This window comes from Rhizopus microsporus (assembly GCF_002708625.1).
Source record: "Rhizopus microsporus ATCC 52813 unplaced genomic scaffold scaffold_2, whole genome shotgun sequence".
NCBI classification, from domain to species: domain Eukaryota; kingdom Fungi; phylum Mucoromycota; class Mucoromycetes; order Mucorales; family Rhizopodaceae; genus Rhizopus; species Rhizopus microsporus.
This window is the reverse complement of record NW_019671917.1, coordinates 1,215,706-1,233,488: the sequence shown is the minus strand read 5'-3', so window position 1 is coordinate 1,233,488 and position 17,783 is coordinate 1,215,706. Positions and strand designations below refer to the sequence as shown.

At 36.3% G+C, this 17,783-nt stretch overlaps 9 protein-coding genes across 9 annotated transcripts; 6 read left to right on the top strand and 3 right to left on the bottom strand.

Annotated features, from left to right (window-relative positions):
• Positions 1-295: 295 nt before the first annotated feature.
• On the top strand, positions 296-1,187 carry RHIMIDRAFT_246910 (uncharacterized protein; the record flags this gene model as incomplete). Its single annotated transcript, XM_023610361.1, has 2 exons — positions 296-424; positions 501-1,187. 2 exons carry the CDS (start codon positions 296-298, stop codon positions 1,185-1,187), a joined length of 816 nt encoding a protein of 271 aa, XP_023470068.1.
• Positions 1,188-1,462: 275 nt separating this feature from the next.
• On the top strand, positions 1,463-2,692 carry RHIMIDRAFT_246909 (UPF0014-domain-containing protein; the record flags this gene model as incomplete). The annotated part of the gene is made up of 7 exons (XM_023610360.1): positions 1,463-1,532; positions 1,585-1,670; positions 1,723-1,783; positions 1,850-1,917; positions 1,973-2,157; positions 2,207-2,471; positions 2,522-2,692. 7 exons carry the CDS (start codon positions 1,463-1,465, stop codon positions 2,690-2,692), a joined length of 906 nt encoding a protein of 301 aa, XP_023470067.1.
• A 1,170-nt stretch (positions 2,693-3,862) lies between these two features.
• RHIMIDRAFT_246908 (alpha/beta-hydrolase) lies at positions 3,863-5,285 on the top strand (the record flags this gene model as incomplete). Its single annotated transcript, XM_023610359.1, has 10 exons — positions 3,863-4,104; positions 4,155-4,212; positions 4,270-4,327; positions 4,384-4,480; positions 4,535-4,632; positions 4,683-4,793; positions 4,841-4,878; positions 4,935-4,989; positions 5,040-5,115; positions 5,168-5,285. 10 exons carry the CDS (start codon positions 3,863-3,865, stop codon positions 5,283-5,285), a joined length of 951 nt encoding a protein of 316 aa, XP_023470066.1.
• A 25-nt stretch (positions 5,286-5,310) lies between these two features.
• RHIMIDRAFT_233958 (uncharacterized protein) lies at positions 5,311-6,241 on the bottom strand (the record flags this gene model as incomplete). Its single annotated transcript, XM_023608058.1, has 7 exons — positions 5,311-5,414; positions 5,466-5,583; positions 5,634-5,768; positions 5,813-5,876; positions 5,934-6,024; positions 6,083-6,150; positions 6,213-6,241. The coding sequence occupies 7 exons, from the start codon at positions 6,239-6,241 to the stop codon at positions 5,311-5,313; spliced, it is 609 nt and encodes a 202-aa protein (XP_023470065.1).
• A 163-nt stretch (positions 6,242-6,404) lies between these two features.
• On the top strand, positions 6,405-7,298 carry RHIMIDRAFT_233957 (nucleotide-diphospho-sugar transferase; the record flags this gene model as incomplete). Its single annotated transcript, XM_023608057.1, has 1 exon — positions 6,405-7,298. The coding sequence occupies one exon, from the start codon at positions 6,405-6,407 to the stop codon at positions 7,296-7,298; it is 894 nt and encodes a 297-aa protein (XP_023470064.1).
• A 969-nt stretch (positions 7,299-8,267) lies between these two features.
• Positions 8,268-9,881, top strand: RHIMIDRAFT_233956 (uncharacterized protein; the record flags this gene model as incomplete). Its single annotated transcript, XM_023608056.1, has 9 exons — positions 8,268-8,365; positions 8,435-8,497; positions 8,553-8,637; positions 8,696-8,830; positions 8,877-8,960; positions 9,010-9,089; positions 9,152-9,292; positions 9,340-9,721; positions 9,774-9,881. 9 exons carry the CDS (start codon positions 8,268-8,270, stop codon positions 9,879-9,881), a joined length of 1,176 nt encoding a protein of 391 aa, XP_023470063.1.
• Positions 9,882-9,957: 76 nt separating this feature from the next.
• RHIMIDRAFT_233955 (peptidase M24A, methionine aminopeptidase) lies at positions 9,958-11,482 on the bottom strand (the record flags this gene model as incomplete). Its single annotated transcript, XM_023608055.1, has 5 exons — positions 9,958-9,984; positions 10,046-10,351; positions 10,422-10,994; positions 11,073-11,172; positions 11,229-11,482. The coding sequence occupies 5 exons, from the start codon at positions 11,480-11,482 to the stop codon at positions 9,958-9,960; spliced, it is 1,260 nt and encodes a 419-aa protein (XP_023470062.1).
• Positions 11,483-14,238: 2,756 nt separating this feature from the next.
• RHIMIDRAFT_300748 (uncharacterized protein) lies at positions 14,239-14,621 on the top strand (the record flags this gene model as incomplete). The annotated part of the gene is made up of 2 exons (XM_023614358.1): positions 14,239-14,392; positions 14,449-14,621. 2 exons carry the CDS (start codon positions 14,239-14,241, stop codon positions 14,619-14,621), a joined length of 327 nt encoding a protein of 108 aa, XP_023470061.1.
• Positions 14,622-15,146: 525 nt separating this feature from the next.
• RHIMIDRAFT_310904 (uncharacterized protein) lies at positions 15,147-16,037 on the bottom strand. The gene is made up of 3 exons (XM_023614696.1): positions 15,769-16,037; positions 15,531-15,718; positions 15,147-15,471 (listed from the first exon to the last, which is right to left on the bottom strand). The coding sequence occupies exons 1-3, from the start codon at positions 15,998-16,000 to the stop codon at positions 15,346-15,348; spliced, it is 546 nt and encodes a 181-aa protein (XP_023470060.1). The 5' UTR covers positions 16,001-16,037; the 3' UTR covers positions 15,147-15,345.
• Between the last annotated feature and the right edge of the window lie 1,746 nt (positions 16,038-17,783).

Sequence of the window (17,783 nt, the reverse complement as noted above, 5' to 3'; positions counted from 1 at the left end):
TAAAAAAAAGGGTATATTGGTCCTTATTTTAAAAATAGGAGAATCAATAGAGGCTTTCAAGTATTTCAAGGCCTTGTCTTCTTTTAATTATAAACAGTGGAGACAATAATAGATACTTTCACCCTTGCTTCTAAATAAAACAGTAAATCCCTTTATTATCTCCCTCAGTTAAATTGTTTAGAATTCTCTCTTTTTTATTTTCTTTCCCTTCTTCTCTTTTACACATCGTTTTTCAGTAATTCTTTTTTAAATGCTCCATATTCAAGATTCATTCTCTCATACATCCAGCTTATTGATGTCACCTCCCATTGCAGTAGTGGTACAGCCGCAGCCTAGTACGTCTTCCAGAACAAACAAGGTGCTTGAACAATTAAGTAGCAAGTATGAAGCTATCCAAAATGAGATCAGTACTACCAAAGCACAGGTAAAAAAAAAAAAAAAAAGGGATAGAAGAATAACCTAATCTAAATGTCTTTCTTTCATCTTCTTTCTATGTGCAGTTGGAAACCCTTCGCCAGGCTAAATTACAAAATGAAAAGGATACGCAATATTACCTTAGTTCAAACAAGGTTTATCGGGATCGCATAAAGGAAATTATGCAGGCACTCGAGTCAAAACAAAAACTATTGGATGAAACCAAAAAGGTCTCTAGTCAACTCGAACTCAAGGTAAAGCAATTAAAAGATGAAGCCCTAGCGTCTCGTCGTCAACTAGAAGACTTGAGAAAACGAGAACAAGTGCTGGAGCATGATCGAGATATTGCAGTCAAGGAAAAGAATCAATTGAAGCATAAACATCATCTCCTGGGAGATTCTGTTGAACAACTCCGTGATAGATGTCAAAGGGAAATGGCACTTCTCGAAAAGGATCACTCTCTGCTTGTGGAGCAAGCAAAATACATTACAGAAAGGAACGAACTCATGATGGAACTCATTAATATCAAACTAAAACAACGCCGTCAACATACAGACAATATTGCATTAATGAAAAAGCAGTTGCAGGCAAACACAGAAACATTTGTTGGATATGTTAATTCACTTTTGGATGTGTTGAAGAGTGAAGTAGAGAAATCGGTTACTCAAACAAGGGATTGCACAAGTGCATCCATACAATGTCGAGGAGAAGTGAATGGTTTACTCTCAAGAATAAAGACAATTGCAGCAGAAATTACAGCTTCTGAAAAATAATACCTCCTTCTAACCTCCTTCACTCTCCTTTCCTCTAAAAAAGGAGGACATAAGGGAAAATAATCTTTATACCACCCTCAGTAATATATAGTATAATATACGCCTTAATAAAAGAAGAACCATCCAAAAAAAATTGTTATCTGATTAAAACTAAGATGTAAAAATTTTTTCCGACGATGTTTGTGTGATACATAAAGGGGGGCCATAGTTTAATCTGATCTTCAAAACATTGCTTTTCTCTCTCTCTTTTTTTTTTATATATATATTCTTTAAACATGGATAATGGGAGCACAGACTTGTCATGGTGGAATGTAGCTGAGGCATCTGTCTTTGTGTTTATAGCAGGTAGCAAATAAAAAGAGGACCTCTTTGTTGTATGTTACTGATTATCTTTAAGCTTTGATCAGTTTAATATTTAGAATAAAACTTGAATTTTCACTCATCTTGTCTGGTATACGATGTGTCATTCAGTTATCACTGATGGTAAATACAACATTAGATGATTAACCAGATGAATAATAACACAAGGTTATAGGGTCTAATACTAGATGATGTATTAAAGACTAAGCACATGAGCGTTATCATCATCATGTCCAGTAAGTATTAGTCTGCAAGTGACTTTCTAAAGATCACTAAATCGCCCTTATGACATCCTTATATAGCCGTACTGGTCCTACTTGCATCCTATGAAACTGTATTCAATAGAACAAAGAAATCATTTAAAAGAATGGTAATATGCGCTTCACACATGATAATGATATATATATTTAATCCGTCTTGTGTAGTTCCCTATCATGTTCATCATATTGCTTACCAGCAATCTGCTTATAACTTACGTGGGTACTGCAGTTGTGTTACAAGCGGAGCCATTTTGGGACCCGCCCACATTTGTACCTGTCATTGGAATGCTTTTGGGTAACTCGATGACAAGTGTCGCAATGGCTACAGAACGATGCTTGGATGATTTCAGGTAAATGGTAAGAGCTATATGTTAACCTTTTAGTCTAATCTGTCTACAGAATCCACGCGCCCGTGCTTGAAACAAGACTGGCTTATGGTGCTAACAGGTTTGAAGCCTCTCTGCCGCTGGCGGTAGAAGCTATCAGGATTGCCTTGATTCCTGTTATCACACAGTTGAGCGTTATGGGCATGATTAACATTCCAGGTATGATGACAGGTCAAATTATGGCAGGAGCGCCTATGATGCAGGCCGTCATTTACCAGCAGTGTATCATGTTTATGGTTGCGGCTAGTAGTACTTTAGGAGTCATCATGGCTGTAACAGTATGTAAATCACTTTAATTATATACATGTGTACTTATTTTTAAATTTAGGCTTGTATGTCTATTTTAATCGATAAGGATCAAACAATGCGATATGATAGAATCTATGAAAACAAATCTACACTGTTCAATCTTAAACACTGGAAAGAAAAGTTGACACTGTTGAGTCTCTACTGTCAAAAGATGAGTCCGAGAAAGACTTCTGGTGATCTTGTATCATAGACATTATACTTGCATTATTATTTATTCATTGTATTATTCCTGTTGATTACATTGTCCCAGAATCATTGTAAATCCACAAGCATACCACCCCCCACTATCTAAAAAGGAAATTCTACCGCATAACTTTCAAGCTTTAATAATAAATTCTTTCCGCATATCCGAATTTGCGCAAAGGGTATTAATATTGCTTTGGAATAAAATTGCGACATTTTCGACTTGACAAGTTTTAATATGAACAACTTATCAGTATATTTATTTAAAGTGTGTGTTTATCACAAAAAACTTGAATGTTCTCCCTTTTCTGTAACTCCCTTTTGATAGACTATTTAGGTTGAATTGTACGGATTACCAAAAGAGAACTCAGCCGTATTTGGACACGTTGAACGCAGCAAGGATACTAAAAATACATATGCCAGAAAAAGAAAAGTGCGACTATAGCATGGTTTGTTGAGCATATATGTTTTTTATGAATGCATGTTTTGATTTATCGATTATTATTAAGTATATATGTGCTCTTGACAGACAAAGAAGTATAAATGAACTCAAATGACACCAGCAATAATAAACCAACTTAAGCTGGATGATCAATCGAACCACATATCACTCGAGAGGAAAAAGGGGGAACAGATCGCACTTTAACTCTATTTTTCATGAAGATACGCGACATCCAAACCATTCATTGAGATACCAATTATTAGAAGTACAAAGAACAATTGACTGCAGGTCGAAATCATACAGCGCAATATGAGCGGGTAAAGCCTATGAGGGCAACAGAAGCTATAATGGAAAACATTCCACAGAAAAAAAAAGAACCTGTGTACGTGAAGAAGGTATTTCAAAAGCGTCTCCTTTAAGTAAAATAAAGAATCTGGCCATTCGTTCTAAATATTTTTTGTTTTAAAAAGGAAAAGGGTTCTTTGTTTTCTTGTCTTTGATATTGCTTTTTTTTCATTTTGATCTTTATAAAAGAGGATGCTTGTAAAGAAACTATTTATTTATGTACCATTTATCACGTCTCTGATTCAAGTCGGGCAATGTCATCGAACAGCTCAGCGTAACCGTGACAATCGATGGCCTGTTGTTTATACCAATGATCAGACGAACACTATATCCTATGACCCTGCTCAGCCTGTAGACGTTTATATAGACCTGATTAAAGACGGCATATTCATGGCTCCGAACGAAACATCCTTACTTCCTTCTTCAGATGTTGTTTATACTTATGACGAGACGTCACCCATTGCTAAGGAGCTCATGTTCGTATCTGCCCTTTGCAAGACAACAAACTGTAGAGAAAGTCTTGACGTATGGGATTGTCCCACATGTTCTGAAGTATTACCTGATGCTGTCGTTGTTCGAACTTTTAAAACGTTTCCTAATGATATCACCGGCCAAATACTGAGATCGGACAAGTATGTGTTAAATTGATCAATGCGTTAAACTTATTGTTTTATGCACATAGTATGACAGCGTTTTTTATTCAAGTCAGGGGAGCTAATAGCAATAGCAACAGAATTCTTGTAACATATCTTTTAATCCTCCCTTAAAATGTATAAAATATTAACTCTTTAGCTTAGTGGAGCAAACAAAACTTGGTTGATCATCCATTCATCCCTGGCGCTCGAGTACAAGAAGGTGAAATAGTAGGCTCACATATGAAGATTATGACTAAAGAAATAAATTGTATCTAGGTTACTTGGAATCTGCGTTAGATATCCGAGAAATCATTCGCAATACGATGAAGGATCAATTGACGATATATCCAAACTATAAAGTAGCAGTAGTTGGGTAAGTATTTTTTATAAAGAAAAAGAAAGGGCAAATGATAACAATCTCTATTAGACATTCTTTTGGTGCTGGTGTTTGTTCATTAGTCGCTACACATCTTCAATATGATTTCCCTCAGTTGAACCGTAATAACTTTAAGGCTTATTTATTAGGTAAGAAGACATATGGTTGTTCTTGAACAATTCTAAAAGACATTCTCTAGCCAAGCCTCGTGTAGGTGATTACAACTATGCGAAATATGTCGCAGACAAGGATATAGAGATCGTCCGTCTTGTGAATGCTTTAGATGGCAAGTATATATATGCATATGATCGTAAGCCAACAAGATATGTACTGACTGTCTTTTTCGGTTGAAAATAGAAATGCCTCATAAGCCATCAATCCTCGATGGATATGTTGTAAGTTGAGATAAACATTAAATGGTTGTCGTACTGATACACACACCTCTTGTTAGCATGAAGGGGATGAATACTGGTTAAAATATTATAATAACGGAGAATTGTTGCTGAGTAAGTTAAAGAGCATATCCCGATAATGATTGCTCACATGATCTCTATAGAAGTTTGCCCTGGACCCTTCGAAACAAGAAACTGCTCCAACTCATCTCCCTATTTTTCTTCCTTTGAGCACTCTGAGTAAGATCATATGCTAGAAGTGATTTTTGTTACTAATGCATCCGTACTATAGAGCCTTTGGTATACAAGAGGCATGTTTCCCTGATGATGCTCTACATCTCAACTTTACTGCATTAATTGAAAAGCTTTCAAATGAAACAATATCACAAATCAGCAACAGCAACAACTAACTTATATCCCTTTTATATATACTATTTAATGTCCTTTCTGTTGAGCTTTAATAAACGATTCAGTTAGTCTCGAAGGCTCTCCCTTTTGTTGAGCTTGTGGTTGACTCGCTTCATTTGCCATTTCTTGATCTACAAAAAGAATTAATATATAAAAAGTATAATATCTATAGATTAACCTACTCATTTCCTGCATCTGTTTCATCATCTTGGGCATAAACAATAACATCAAGCCACTCATGCCCATCATAAGGAACATCTTGTTGGCAAATAGATCTTTCAAGTTAAAGCCTTGTTTTTGCTACATTATACATTAATAACAAGGATGATTTCCCTTCAAAAAAACATTACCATAAAGTAATCTGCCTCTGCTTTAGCTTGGATCTCTAATGGATAACCGATTCTCTGTCCAAAACTATTCCAATCACGTCCCAAGCCAGTATAGGCTGCCCATATGTGTCCTTCATCATTGATATCTACGCGCAACTATAGTCGTGCATTAATACACATTGCGATATTTGTGTATGTACCTTTGGAAATATGTATTTTATGCTGTGAACTTCTAGCATATATGATCCAGGTTGGACGTCATAACTACAAGAATTAGCTGAATCATCCAATAGGACAAGATAGGATAAAAAGTATGCTTACAGTACAAAGCGTCCATCTGATTGAATACGAGTTGTCTTAAAAGCACCATTAAGTGCAACACGGGCTGTTGAATAATCAACTTTTGATAAATCTAGTTTGGAAATGAGTTGATTTGAACAAAAAGATAAAACATGTATATAATGATGTACCATTGATGACAGCATTGGGTATGATCTTTCCTTCAAGACGAACGGCTGATGTAAGTGTCGCAAGCAAGCTTGTTAGATAAATAGTGAGTTAATACGTCACATATATGGCGTGTTTTTCTAAAATATGCACCTTGTAAACAAGAAATATAGTAATCTCATTTCAGTAATACAGCAAAAAGAGGACTCTGTTGGCTTTGCTGTTTTAAATGACTCTTGCTTGCAGTGTCAGAATTGTATCCCCGACAGTTGCCTTTGATATAATGTGCTCCTTTTTTAAACCTTTCTTTCTTATATCTTTCTTTATTCTATTTTTATAAAAGATATGGTCACGAAATACAAGGCTGCCTGGGCTGTTGTGATTACTAGTTCAAATGCTTACATTAAAGGTGTTGTTACAATGAAGTACGCTTTACATAATGTTCATAATAGCCAATACCCTCTCCTGATTCTATATACATCACATGTGAAGCCTGAAATCGTTGAGATGCTCAAGAGCATCGGGTGCCTTGTGAAGAATATCGATGCTATATACCCATCTGGGAAAGTGGATTACCAATTTAAGCGGTTCTCCGAGACGTGGACAAAATTGGCTGTATGGAACCAAACTGAGTACGACCGTCTGGTGTTGCTTGATGCGGACATGCTACCAGTGAAGAATATGGACGAATTGATGGGCCTAGAATTGCCTCAGGACTGGGTTGCTGCATCTTACGCTTGTACATGTAACCCACAAAAGATCAAACACTATCCTCCTCACTGGATACCTGAAAACTGCGCGTACACAGGATGCCAAAGTATTCAACCATCTCCAATTAGTGACCGAGCCAATTATTTTAATAGTGGGCTTATCGTACTCTCGCCAAGCAAAGATAAATACAACAGCATGATTAATTATCTAAATAGCATGGAAGATCTTACAGTTTACTCATTTCCAGACCAAGACTTTCTGAATGAAATGTTTAAAAATAAGTGGAAGCCAATATCGTACGTTTATAATACATTGAAAACGCTACAATGGGCTCATAAACCCATGTGGGATATAAATCAAGTGAAAAACATTCATTTCATCCTGACTAAACCTTGGGATCTTGACATCAATCAATTATCCGATCTGGAAAACATCTATAGGGCGCTATATAAACTTTGGTGGAACTATTACTCAGAGGCTTGTGGCAGCACCGGTGCCTCAAAGAGCCTGGATAGACTGTTGGCTTGATGCTTATGATCTTTGTTGTTGTTAATATGTAAAATAATACTAATATAAACTATTAATAACAATAAATCTTATAATCGGATGTATGCTTTTACCGTTGCTTCAACCGGCGATTACAAATCAGCCGACGTGTAAACTCCTTTAAACCTTATTTGACTTAAACTTGTTACCTTTTGTTACAAAAAAAGATATCTTGTGCTTCATAATGAGATTATTGTTGTTTATTCTCATAAAATAGTTTTCAGGCACACCGCTTGCTAGATATTGCTTAAACATAGTGATTGAAGAAGCTTAGCAAAAAGTTAAAATGAGTTTAGCTATTTGACTTGCGTCATATTAACTAGACTAAAAAAAAAAAAAAAAAAAAAAAAAAAAAAAAAAAAAACGCAGCAGCAAGATGTTGTGTTATATGTCAGTCTAGTTAATAGCAAAAGAATTCTTACAGTGCGAAAGCTACTATCAGCATCAGTTAAATAATGCCGGTTGAAAGCTGAGAGCAATTGTGATATGTACAGAAAACATCTGCTTTCTTGTAGAAAGCGATCATGGACTACTGGAAACATCCTTTCACAATGGGTAGATTTATCAGTACCGTTAAGCGTTCTATCGTTCATTCAATCTTTTCTATATGGCTAAAGTGCCAGGAATACCGTTGGACTGTTTGGGGGGAAGAGGCTTGCTTAATAACATGGTTACAAATAGTTCTTTTATTTCGCATTTGTTGATCCTTGGGTAATATAGATCTGCGTGCCGCTTTTAAAGGCTATCTCCCCCTACTTCTTTTGAATCTGATCTTGCCTACAAAAGATGATATCTCTCTCGCATTCTCTACAATTCTCCTTACGGAGAACGCGGGCTCTATTTTTTGATCCAATGCAAGTTCCCGATAATCTGCCAGTCACACACACACTCTCCTTCACTTTGTCAGGTAGCAGCAGTTTATTGTCCAAAAATATCCGTTTCACTCTTAAAATGATTAGTACAGTTCCCAACATTCCTGGCGAGTTTGTCAAGGACAATGCACATCTTAAGGAAAAAGTGGCTGCACTTTTAAAATTAGAAAGCTACAAGTTAATACTCTACATTTAGTTCCTTTATAATCCTCTTTGACACAGTTTCTCTCCTTCTTTTATATATAGATTTCCAGGTGCACAACCTGTTAGCTTTGGTGCTGAACATTTGACGGAAATTGAGCAAGAAGAGTAATAATAAAGGGAAACTTACTTCCGATGTACTTTGTCTAATTCCTTGATTTAGTTACTTTGTTGCTGAAAAGTCAGATGGTGTACGCTGTCTTGCTCTATTAACTGTTAACGAAAGAAAGGAACCAGAAGTGTACCTTGTAACGTATATTGGATATATTAACTTGTATTCAAGATGACTGAAAAAAAGTTTGATAGTTTGATAGAAAGAATAACTTTTATGTTGTTCGTAACTTTCGCTTTCCTATTCCTGGAGATCCAACCTTTAGGAAGTGTCTAAACAACACAATCATTGATGGTGAATTCGTACTAGATAAAGAACCCGATGGACGAGTAAGATGGAGCTTTACTTCAAAGTATGGTTAATAACATTCTCTAGATGCAACTACGGTTTTTATTATTTGACTGTCTCTGTATAGAATCAAAGGTACTTGTCTCACGCGGATTGATGAGCAGGCTTGGCGTAAGTGTGAAGAATAACAAGGTTCATGTAGACTGACTTTTTACATTAGTATTTAAAGTCGGATATCATCAAGCCGCATCACGAAATGATAAAGAAGAATCCACATATGCTAAAATATCAACCATTTTTGTAAGTAGACGAGGCAATAAGATTAGACCTCCTCCTTTGTTGATATAGTATTTAATCGCTAGAGTGGAATTCAAGGAACAACAGTTCACTTATCATTTAGATGTTGTGTTTAATGAAATTATACCCAAACTTAAACATGGAAACGATGGTTTAATATTTACTGCAGTGAATGCTCCTTACATGATGGGAACATGTAAAAAAATGTAAATAAGCCATACCACCAAAACACTGTCTCTAATACCTTGCTTAGGTTAAAGTGGAAGCCATTAAACGAAAACTCTGTAGACTTTAAGGCTTCACTCATATTTCCTGGATCGTCATTACCAGGAGTAAAGGATTACACTGCAAAGCCAAAGATTAACTTGCTTGTATGGCAAGGTGATAAAGAATACAAAGTTTTTGATCAATTGGGCATCACAGAAGAAGAATGGAAGAAGCAATTTGGAAAAAATCCAAAATATATGGATGGAAAGATCATTGAGTGTAACTATGATCCAGAAGTCCAGCAGAGGCTCGGTTTGCCATCTCCATGGCGGTTTATGAGATATAGAGACGACAAATTAGATGGTAACTTCCAATCTGTCGTGGATAACGTATTAAATAGTATAAGAGATGCTGTGTCAAAAGAGCAGGTAAGACACATTATCTTTATGCACGACACATTGACTAATAATTCTCATATAGCTAATAGAACATATGCCAACCATTAAAAAGGCTTGGACTAAACGCAAAGAGCAGTCTGGAGAACCCCAGGCAGATGGAAGACAGGCCAAGAAGCCGAGACAAGAATGATGAGCATTTATACAATTTTGTACATACAATCAAATAAAACGAATGCATAGAATAAGAAAAAGATGTTTTTTTTTATTTAATAATCATCGCCTTTAGAAACAATCTATTAAAAGAGAAAAAGGATTTAGTCTATGTTGTATGATTATTATCTTGGTGTCACTTACTTCTTTACAGGTGGGTCTAAGCAAAATGGTATGCTCCAATTGAGCAGTATAAGAGCCCTTTGTGTCAACAAGTGGGGGATAAGCAGTGACAACACCTGCATCGACCAAGTTTCTTAATCCCATCAAGTACTTTTCTTCACCTATACGGTCAAGATATCTTCTACAGAAGGGCAAAGTACCAAAGTTTTTGGTAATCGTGCTCAACAGAGACTTGGCTCTAGCTAGACGTAAAGGAACAAAGCCTGATTCTGTTGATTTAGCATAATGAGAGCATTCACCATCTTCAATGACATAACCACGACCAGTCTAAGAAGGAAGATTAGTATATACATATATATATATATATATATATCAGTGTCTTCTTTATATAGCATACAGAACAGAAAGTTTCAATAGCAAGTTGCTCTCCTTCTTCCAATTTCGTCTCATCACCAGAGTCTCGGACGATAGGCACTGATTTACCTGCGTGAATTTTGTAGGGCTCAATGGTGTGGCCATTCAGATTGCGAATAGGCTTGATATCATAAGTCTTTCCATCCAATTCAATTTCATATGAATCATAGACTTCATGTACTGCAGCACCAATATCACACAATCTAACATCGATCCCTGCTTCTTTAATACCAGCGTATGTGGCTTCCCTAGCTGCTTCAACAAGTTTATCAAATTTGGGATTAAAGTTTACTGTGAAAGCTGAGTCGACAATTCTTCCCTTAACATGGACACCAAAGTCAACCTTCATCACATCGTCATAACTCAAGACGGTCTTGTCTCCTGCATTGGGTGTAAAATGTGCAGCACAGTGATTCAATGACAGGCCGGTGGGGAAACCGATACCAGCTTCAAGACCATTTTCTTCAACAAGTGATCGAGTCCCATTTTCGATTAGTTCAGCGATTTCGGTCAATGTCATGCCAGGCTTGATCATCTTTCTAGCGTATGCACGCACCTGATTATCCCACAGTTAGCCAAGTAATTTGCATAATATATCTATATATGCTCCTTATAAAAAAGGAGAAACACATACCTGACGATGAACTTCAGCAGCTTTACGCAAGTCATTGTAATCTTCTTCCTTTAGTCTTTCTTCGGCACGCTTTTCTTCGCTTGTAGTTCTCCAGAGATTACTAGGGATATTGTTTTAGTTCACTTGTCAGACATGTATATAAACTAATAACTGTACTCATTCACATAATCATGACATTCACCTACAGGATATACTTTATTGGTGTATATTTTAGACACAGGCACAGTTGGAGGCTCAGTTTGTGTCTTGGGGCCCTTCTTCTTCTTCTTGTTCTTCTTTTTCTTCTTGGCTGCTGCTTCTGATCCTGCACCGGTGTCTTCAGTCACTTGATCGTTGTTTTCTTCGGCACTTTCAATGTGTGTTTCTTCCAATTTCTCCGCTACTTGCTTAACTTCTTCGGCTGCTACCATATTTGTGCGTGTATGTGTATTGATTGAAAAAAAAGAAGAGAATTGGTTCAGCCTTAAATGAGAGCTCTTGTCGTCGGCAAGTGAAAATTTTTTGTTTTGTTTTTTTTTTGGAACTGAGTTTTATAAGGGTTAATGCTTTATAGATAAAGAACCCTAGTTGATAAACCAAGCTTAACTTCTATTTATATTGCTTAAGCCTGCCATTTGAATGAATGCTCTCAGTATAAGCTTTTTTTTTGCTAGGAATACACATGCCCTTATGTAGAATCTCATCTAACTTTTTTCTCTTGCTCTAACGCAAGTATAAGTATATAATAACTGGCGTTTAGTGAGATAAATCATTATATAATAGAGCTGTTTTCTTTTTACTTTGCTTGATGTCAACTTAGCTAAATACAGCGAAAGCTTCTAGCCATCTGACACAGACGGCCTCATCAAAATCAGATATGCTTGGCCCACTGTCGATACTAAAGACGTTATAGATGGGACGTTAAGCTTTCTTTTTGCATACACCAAAGGTAAAACATTTTACAAGTTGTCAAACAGTGTTTCTGAACTTTATGTATATATTGTGCTTTAATCCAGCAACCATAATATCATTTGCAGTGGAAAGGGCTCATCAGGGAGAGCATCTTTCCCTCAAGAGTTGGTTAAGGAATACAAAAGCCAGCGACTTGAGAAGCAAGAAATATTTCCTTTGAGTACTGCTCTCTGCTCCTACATTGATGCCGTTTTAGAAAGCATTGTTGCTTGTTTCTGTAATGGCCAACCTAAGAGAGAAATTAATTAACGTTTGATTTTATTTATTAAAGTAAACGTTGAAAGTCTTCAAGAGTAAGTATTAGTCTGTGCTCCAACTGGACGGTGAAAATATCAAAGAAGGGCAAGAAGCCGAGCTCCTTAAGGAGCTATTTGCAATTGCGTAAATTTCAAATAATAAGAAACATCCTCGTATAGTCAAATTCACTAGCATATTTATTATATTGGCATGCCTTGTACAGAAGAAATATAAAGATAATCCACAACGAAACGGTTTTCAACAATTTCCTGATTGAACTGTTTATGAAAGCGATAACTTTCTCGATCAATGGTGAAAAGTATGCTGGCACGAACATTAATTTCTTCCCTGGTGAGGATCATCTGCTATTGATGAACAAGCAGAAGAAAAAGCTTGGATTGACGAAAGATGATCGTTATCATTGTAATGCTGATGGGGTCATACGGTTACAAGGATTCCATAATGTTGAAGTTTCTGGTTCTTTCGGTGCAACCGGTGTGAACAAGACTAATTTTGGCCACCACAAAGCTATGTTTGGTCTGCTGTCAATGTTGAGAACCTTGGCAAACGAAACCAAATTTGGCTCGCTTGAGATATTTGAATAAATCAAGCTTTTATTTGTCCATGCTGAAGGTAAGTCATTTTATATTAAATAAGATATGGAAAGCGAATAAAACCCTTTCTTTTGCAGAGGATAAAGTCAAGCTTTGGTGACATGTTTGATATAAATCATTATAATAACTCGAGCATAATCTTACAGTAAAGCATACATTCTATCTTATGAGAATGACATTGACAACAATAGTAGCATAATGATCATGCTGACGACATTAAATATCAGCAGCAGCCATTGATTCTCCCCCTAGAAAATCACACGCGTCTTATTTTCATAATACTCCTTTCTTTTTAATAAACAATGTAATTCGCAAGTCATCGGCTTATTGCTTTTTTTCAGTAACAACTAAATTTGAACACAACATATGGTCTTTAAACTATGAAAAGGGAATTTTCATTTGTGGAGGGAAGGTGTTCTTAAAATGAAGCCCGAGATCAAGGATAAAGAAGAGTTCCTACAAGACTTTATAAGTTTTTACTGGAACTTCAACATATATAATAATAGCGAAATACAAACTTGAGCTTTTGTTCACCTTTTTTTTTTTTTTGTTAACTTGAAAAAACACTTGAGAAGAAAAAAGCTTCACGAATCACACAAAGAAAAAATGAGGCAAGCAAGATACCTCGTCTGTGCTCCTCTTCTTGTGTGATGTCGTAAAACCAAGCATTATCAGGCTTTCGGAAAAAGAACATAGCAGAGGAATGGCAGCTTGTGGTCCTTTCGATTCCCCCGTAAGATAGAGCTCTTTGTAAACAAAGTTTATGAATATATTTATTATTTAAAGTACAAGATTCAAATAAGCACAGCTTAGCAATGATTAGGATATTTGCACCAAAAGAACACGTTTGAGAAATTGAACAAATTGAGTTCCATAACAGAACAAAATATTGTATCCAAATATGACATAAGGACCTTTTACAACAATGGGCGAGATAGTATCGATACTGTGATATATAATGCCCAATCTACAATTTTGATTCTACAGTTACCAACACTGGCAACTAGCATAAGCCCGAAGAGGAAGGCTATATGATACTTTGATTAGAAAGCATAAAATATAGATCATGAACTTTATAGCTAGATCAATTAGATCAAATAATGCAGTCCAATAGAAAAAGCAATGGGCTCCCGAGGGCAGCCCTGGCAAGGCAACAGCAAAACACAAAGTCCACTAATACCAGGCAGAGGTTATCATCATAGCATAGGGTAGCTAACAAGCTCCCAAAGGCTTCCCTTACGGCGCATCCTGGCGGCACCTTGATTGCTTTGTTTTATAAGTAACTCGAACATTTGCATTATATGAAAAAGGATAACATGGAGAATTTTGTTACCTTCGACGAATATTAGGCGCGCGCCCTAAACATGACATTAGTTACTTCACGTTTTGTTTTTGTTTTTTTGAAAGAGATAGAAAAAGAGAGCAAAGAGATGACCGATGTTAAAGAAAGGAATGTAGCTATTCAGAAGTTGTACTTAGTCAAATCCATCTCAGTATTCAAGATAAATGTCACTCTGGGTATGTCAATATAAAAGGTGATGGTTTTTGCAGTTACCGCTGTTTAACCCATTCAGCACAAGGTGACAAAATAAGATTCTGGGGCGTAAAAATGAAGATGCGTGACACCTTGCTCCAAAACATTGAATTCTATAAAGGCACCTTTTCAGACTGCGTTTTATATGACGATCTGAAAAGTAATGCTTATTATGCTATAGAAAAAGAAGTAGGAAGCGAAGAGATCAAATAGTCAAAGCTTTATGATTGCATTCAGCAAAAGGTCATAGTTTCTATCCCTTCCTCTTGCTGGTTTTTTGCTGCTGATTGTGCCTAGCTTACAGCTGATGCGTTTAGGCGTTCCATAGCTGTATACCCAGAAGATGGGTTTGTCAGTAGTCCTCCAGAATTGTTTTTTTCGTTGCTGAAAACGGCAAATATCATCGTACAATTGAAGGATCTGAGGCAACTTCACCATCACCAATAATACTACAAAGAGTAGGGTACAGTCATTTTGTAACATTTAATATAAAACAACATAAAAAAATGTTATGATCAAGGCCTCAGCTAAGCATGTGGGAATATGCTTGCAATAAAACGGGAAAAGTAGCAAGTTACAAGCGCTCTAACTGGAGCTGATATCTCTAATTTATCTCAAAAAACTAATTCTTATATTTAAAGTTACTCAGATAAACTGTATAACTATCCCTTCATAACTCTATGAAGCTATATGGCAGTATGTTGTATAGTATAATTAACACATTGAAAATGTTACTAATGGCTTAATGATATTTTAGTAGACAATATAGCAAAAAATGCTTTATGAAGCTTAAAACTATGTCTTTTCTCTAAAGAAGAGGGTTGACGATTTATCAGGTTGGTGATGTTGATTTTTCACGCATGAAAATGAGCCAAGAAATAAGAAAAAAAATTATTTATTTATATTTTGCAGAAAAATTAGAAATCTTCTTTTTTTTTTATTCTGTCTTTGAAGATGAAAACACGTTGAGCTTTTCCTTCAACTTCTCTGCTTGCTTATCAATATCGATTTGTGCATTAAGAAGATAAGGACGTAAGAAGCGAGCATACATAACTTCGGCACCCTACAGAAATTGAAATAAGCTTTTTTTAAAACAAATAAACAATCGGTGTTACAACTTACTCTAAATTGAGGCAAAGCCAACCAAAGAATCAAGAGCGTCTTGAAGAGATAATAGAATGGGAACCAGTAAAGTAAAAGGTCAGAAAAGTATTCTGCAGTTTGAACAAAACCAATAACAGTCCAATACGTCAACCACTGCTTGTCATCTTCTTTATCAGGAGACTCAATAGCCTTAAAGGAAGCATATGCTACATGATATAAATATATAAAGCCCTTTATAAATATAAAGTTACGTTACCAGGATAAATCCAAGAAACAAGGTTTGTCAAAAGTTGACCAGCAATGTTGAAGAAAATCATCACAAAGCCAATAGCAGCAATGCCGAGAGCGACATAACTCTTGGGTACGCCAGTTCTACGCTCGAACTCATTGGCGTATTTAAACTTGCCAAGTTCAGTATCAACACGGCTAACTACCTCCTTGAACTTGATTTGAATTGCTTCCGCGCTATAAGGGCTTGCTGCAGACATGCTTTATACAAAATAAAATAAAAAAGAAAGAGAGAAAAGAAAAGGAGTAAATAAATATATAAAAAAAAAGTGTAAAAAACACCACTTGCTTGATTGAAACGAGTCATGATTTCTATTGGCGGACTGTAGTGCAACACAGTCAGCAAAGATGTATCAAGACCATAAATGAAGAAGATTAATTACTAGATGAATATTGTAAGATGATCTTGATATTTCTTCACTCAAGCAAGTATAAATATCACATATATATCTTAAATAAGCAATATTCTATTATCTCTTTTACCATAATCCAACATAATTATTATTAGCCAATAATAATTATCCGTCTCCTATATCTGAGTCTATTCCTATTTTGTTCGTAAGCCGCAAATATTACAGCCAAAAGGAATTCGCTGTGACGTTTATTATGTCGTGAGCGTAGTGAAACATATTAAGCACCAAGTATAAAATAACCTATGAACATTAAATACATCATATTTATAATTAAACAGGAGGAATAGAAAGGGAAGGATAAAGAACTGTTTCAGATTAATTATCTTGAATTTTGTCTTCAACGTCGAAAAAAATATCTCGTCACCAGGCGAGGCTTCGTTTTCTTGTTCGAGTACCAGAAGAAAATCACCGGTTGTCCAAGAGAGAGCAGTGTTAAGGCAACAGTTGAAAGATGTTTTCGGCGGTAATGGTTGTGGAACGTGGTCGAAGTAGTCCAATTACCCAGAGTTTGAATACCATCCACGTTGTAAAGCGATAGAGTGGGCGAGCTATCGAACGTTGACGCGTTGTTCTGAAGTAGATCGGCATATAACTCGACGTAGTCAGGAAGCAATAGCTTGGCTTATTACTGGCAAGCTAGTCTAGTGCGTTCACGAATAATGTGTCTGAAAGCCTAGAAGCAGTAGTCTTAAGGTGATCCTTTAGCGCCAAGAAAAAGGCAACAGGGCAAAGATTGCGAGCGTTATGAGAATGAATGAGGACAGGCTTGACGATTCGTCTTCCATTCCTGCGTTCTTTGGAGCCACAATATTAAAACGTAGTTTGAGTTCCTCGTTTACAGTTGCTGAAAGTAAGGAGACCCAAGCCAAATCGGAATGACGAAGTAAAGCTGCCATACCAAGCAGAAAGGCTGCTTTCGTTTGAAGCTGAGGCAAAGAGCAAGAAGACAGTTTGATGCTTGCGATATAATTGAAAGTTGGTGTAAGGCCAACCATTGGATGATGAATGTGTATCGGCAGAGCTTTATCAGTCAGAGCACGAAGAAAGCACGATAGATCGGCTGTGTGTATGTAATAACAAAACTGCGGTACCTCAAAGCTTGACAGTACTGTTATGCCATCACAATATTATCGATAAATATTCGAAGCAATCATTATCTGGGACTACGAGCTCTTCCATATATGGCCTATCATATGTGAGCTTACTCTTAGGGCGCCATTACAATATCCATATGAAGCGTCTGTGCTCTAACCTCCAACTTAACGGTTGCTTATCAACAAACATTGTCAGATCATGTACTGCCTCAGTAACAAGGCACCTAAAACAAATATCGAACCAATAGTTAACACTAGTTAGGTTTTTCCCAGTTATTCTCATTGTAGCTGGATGCTTATAGGTACGCTTACGGTATCCAGTTATCGCTATTGATTGTAGATGTTGAAAAGTATAAATACCATTGCTTTATTCATCGTAAATAAAGGTATCGTATATTTTAGTCTCACTGACTTCTTGTTTTTTTTCCTCTTTTACTTGGCAAAACACACTCTTACGATTTCGCATGAGTTACCTT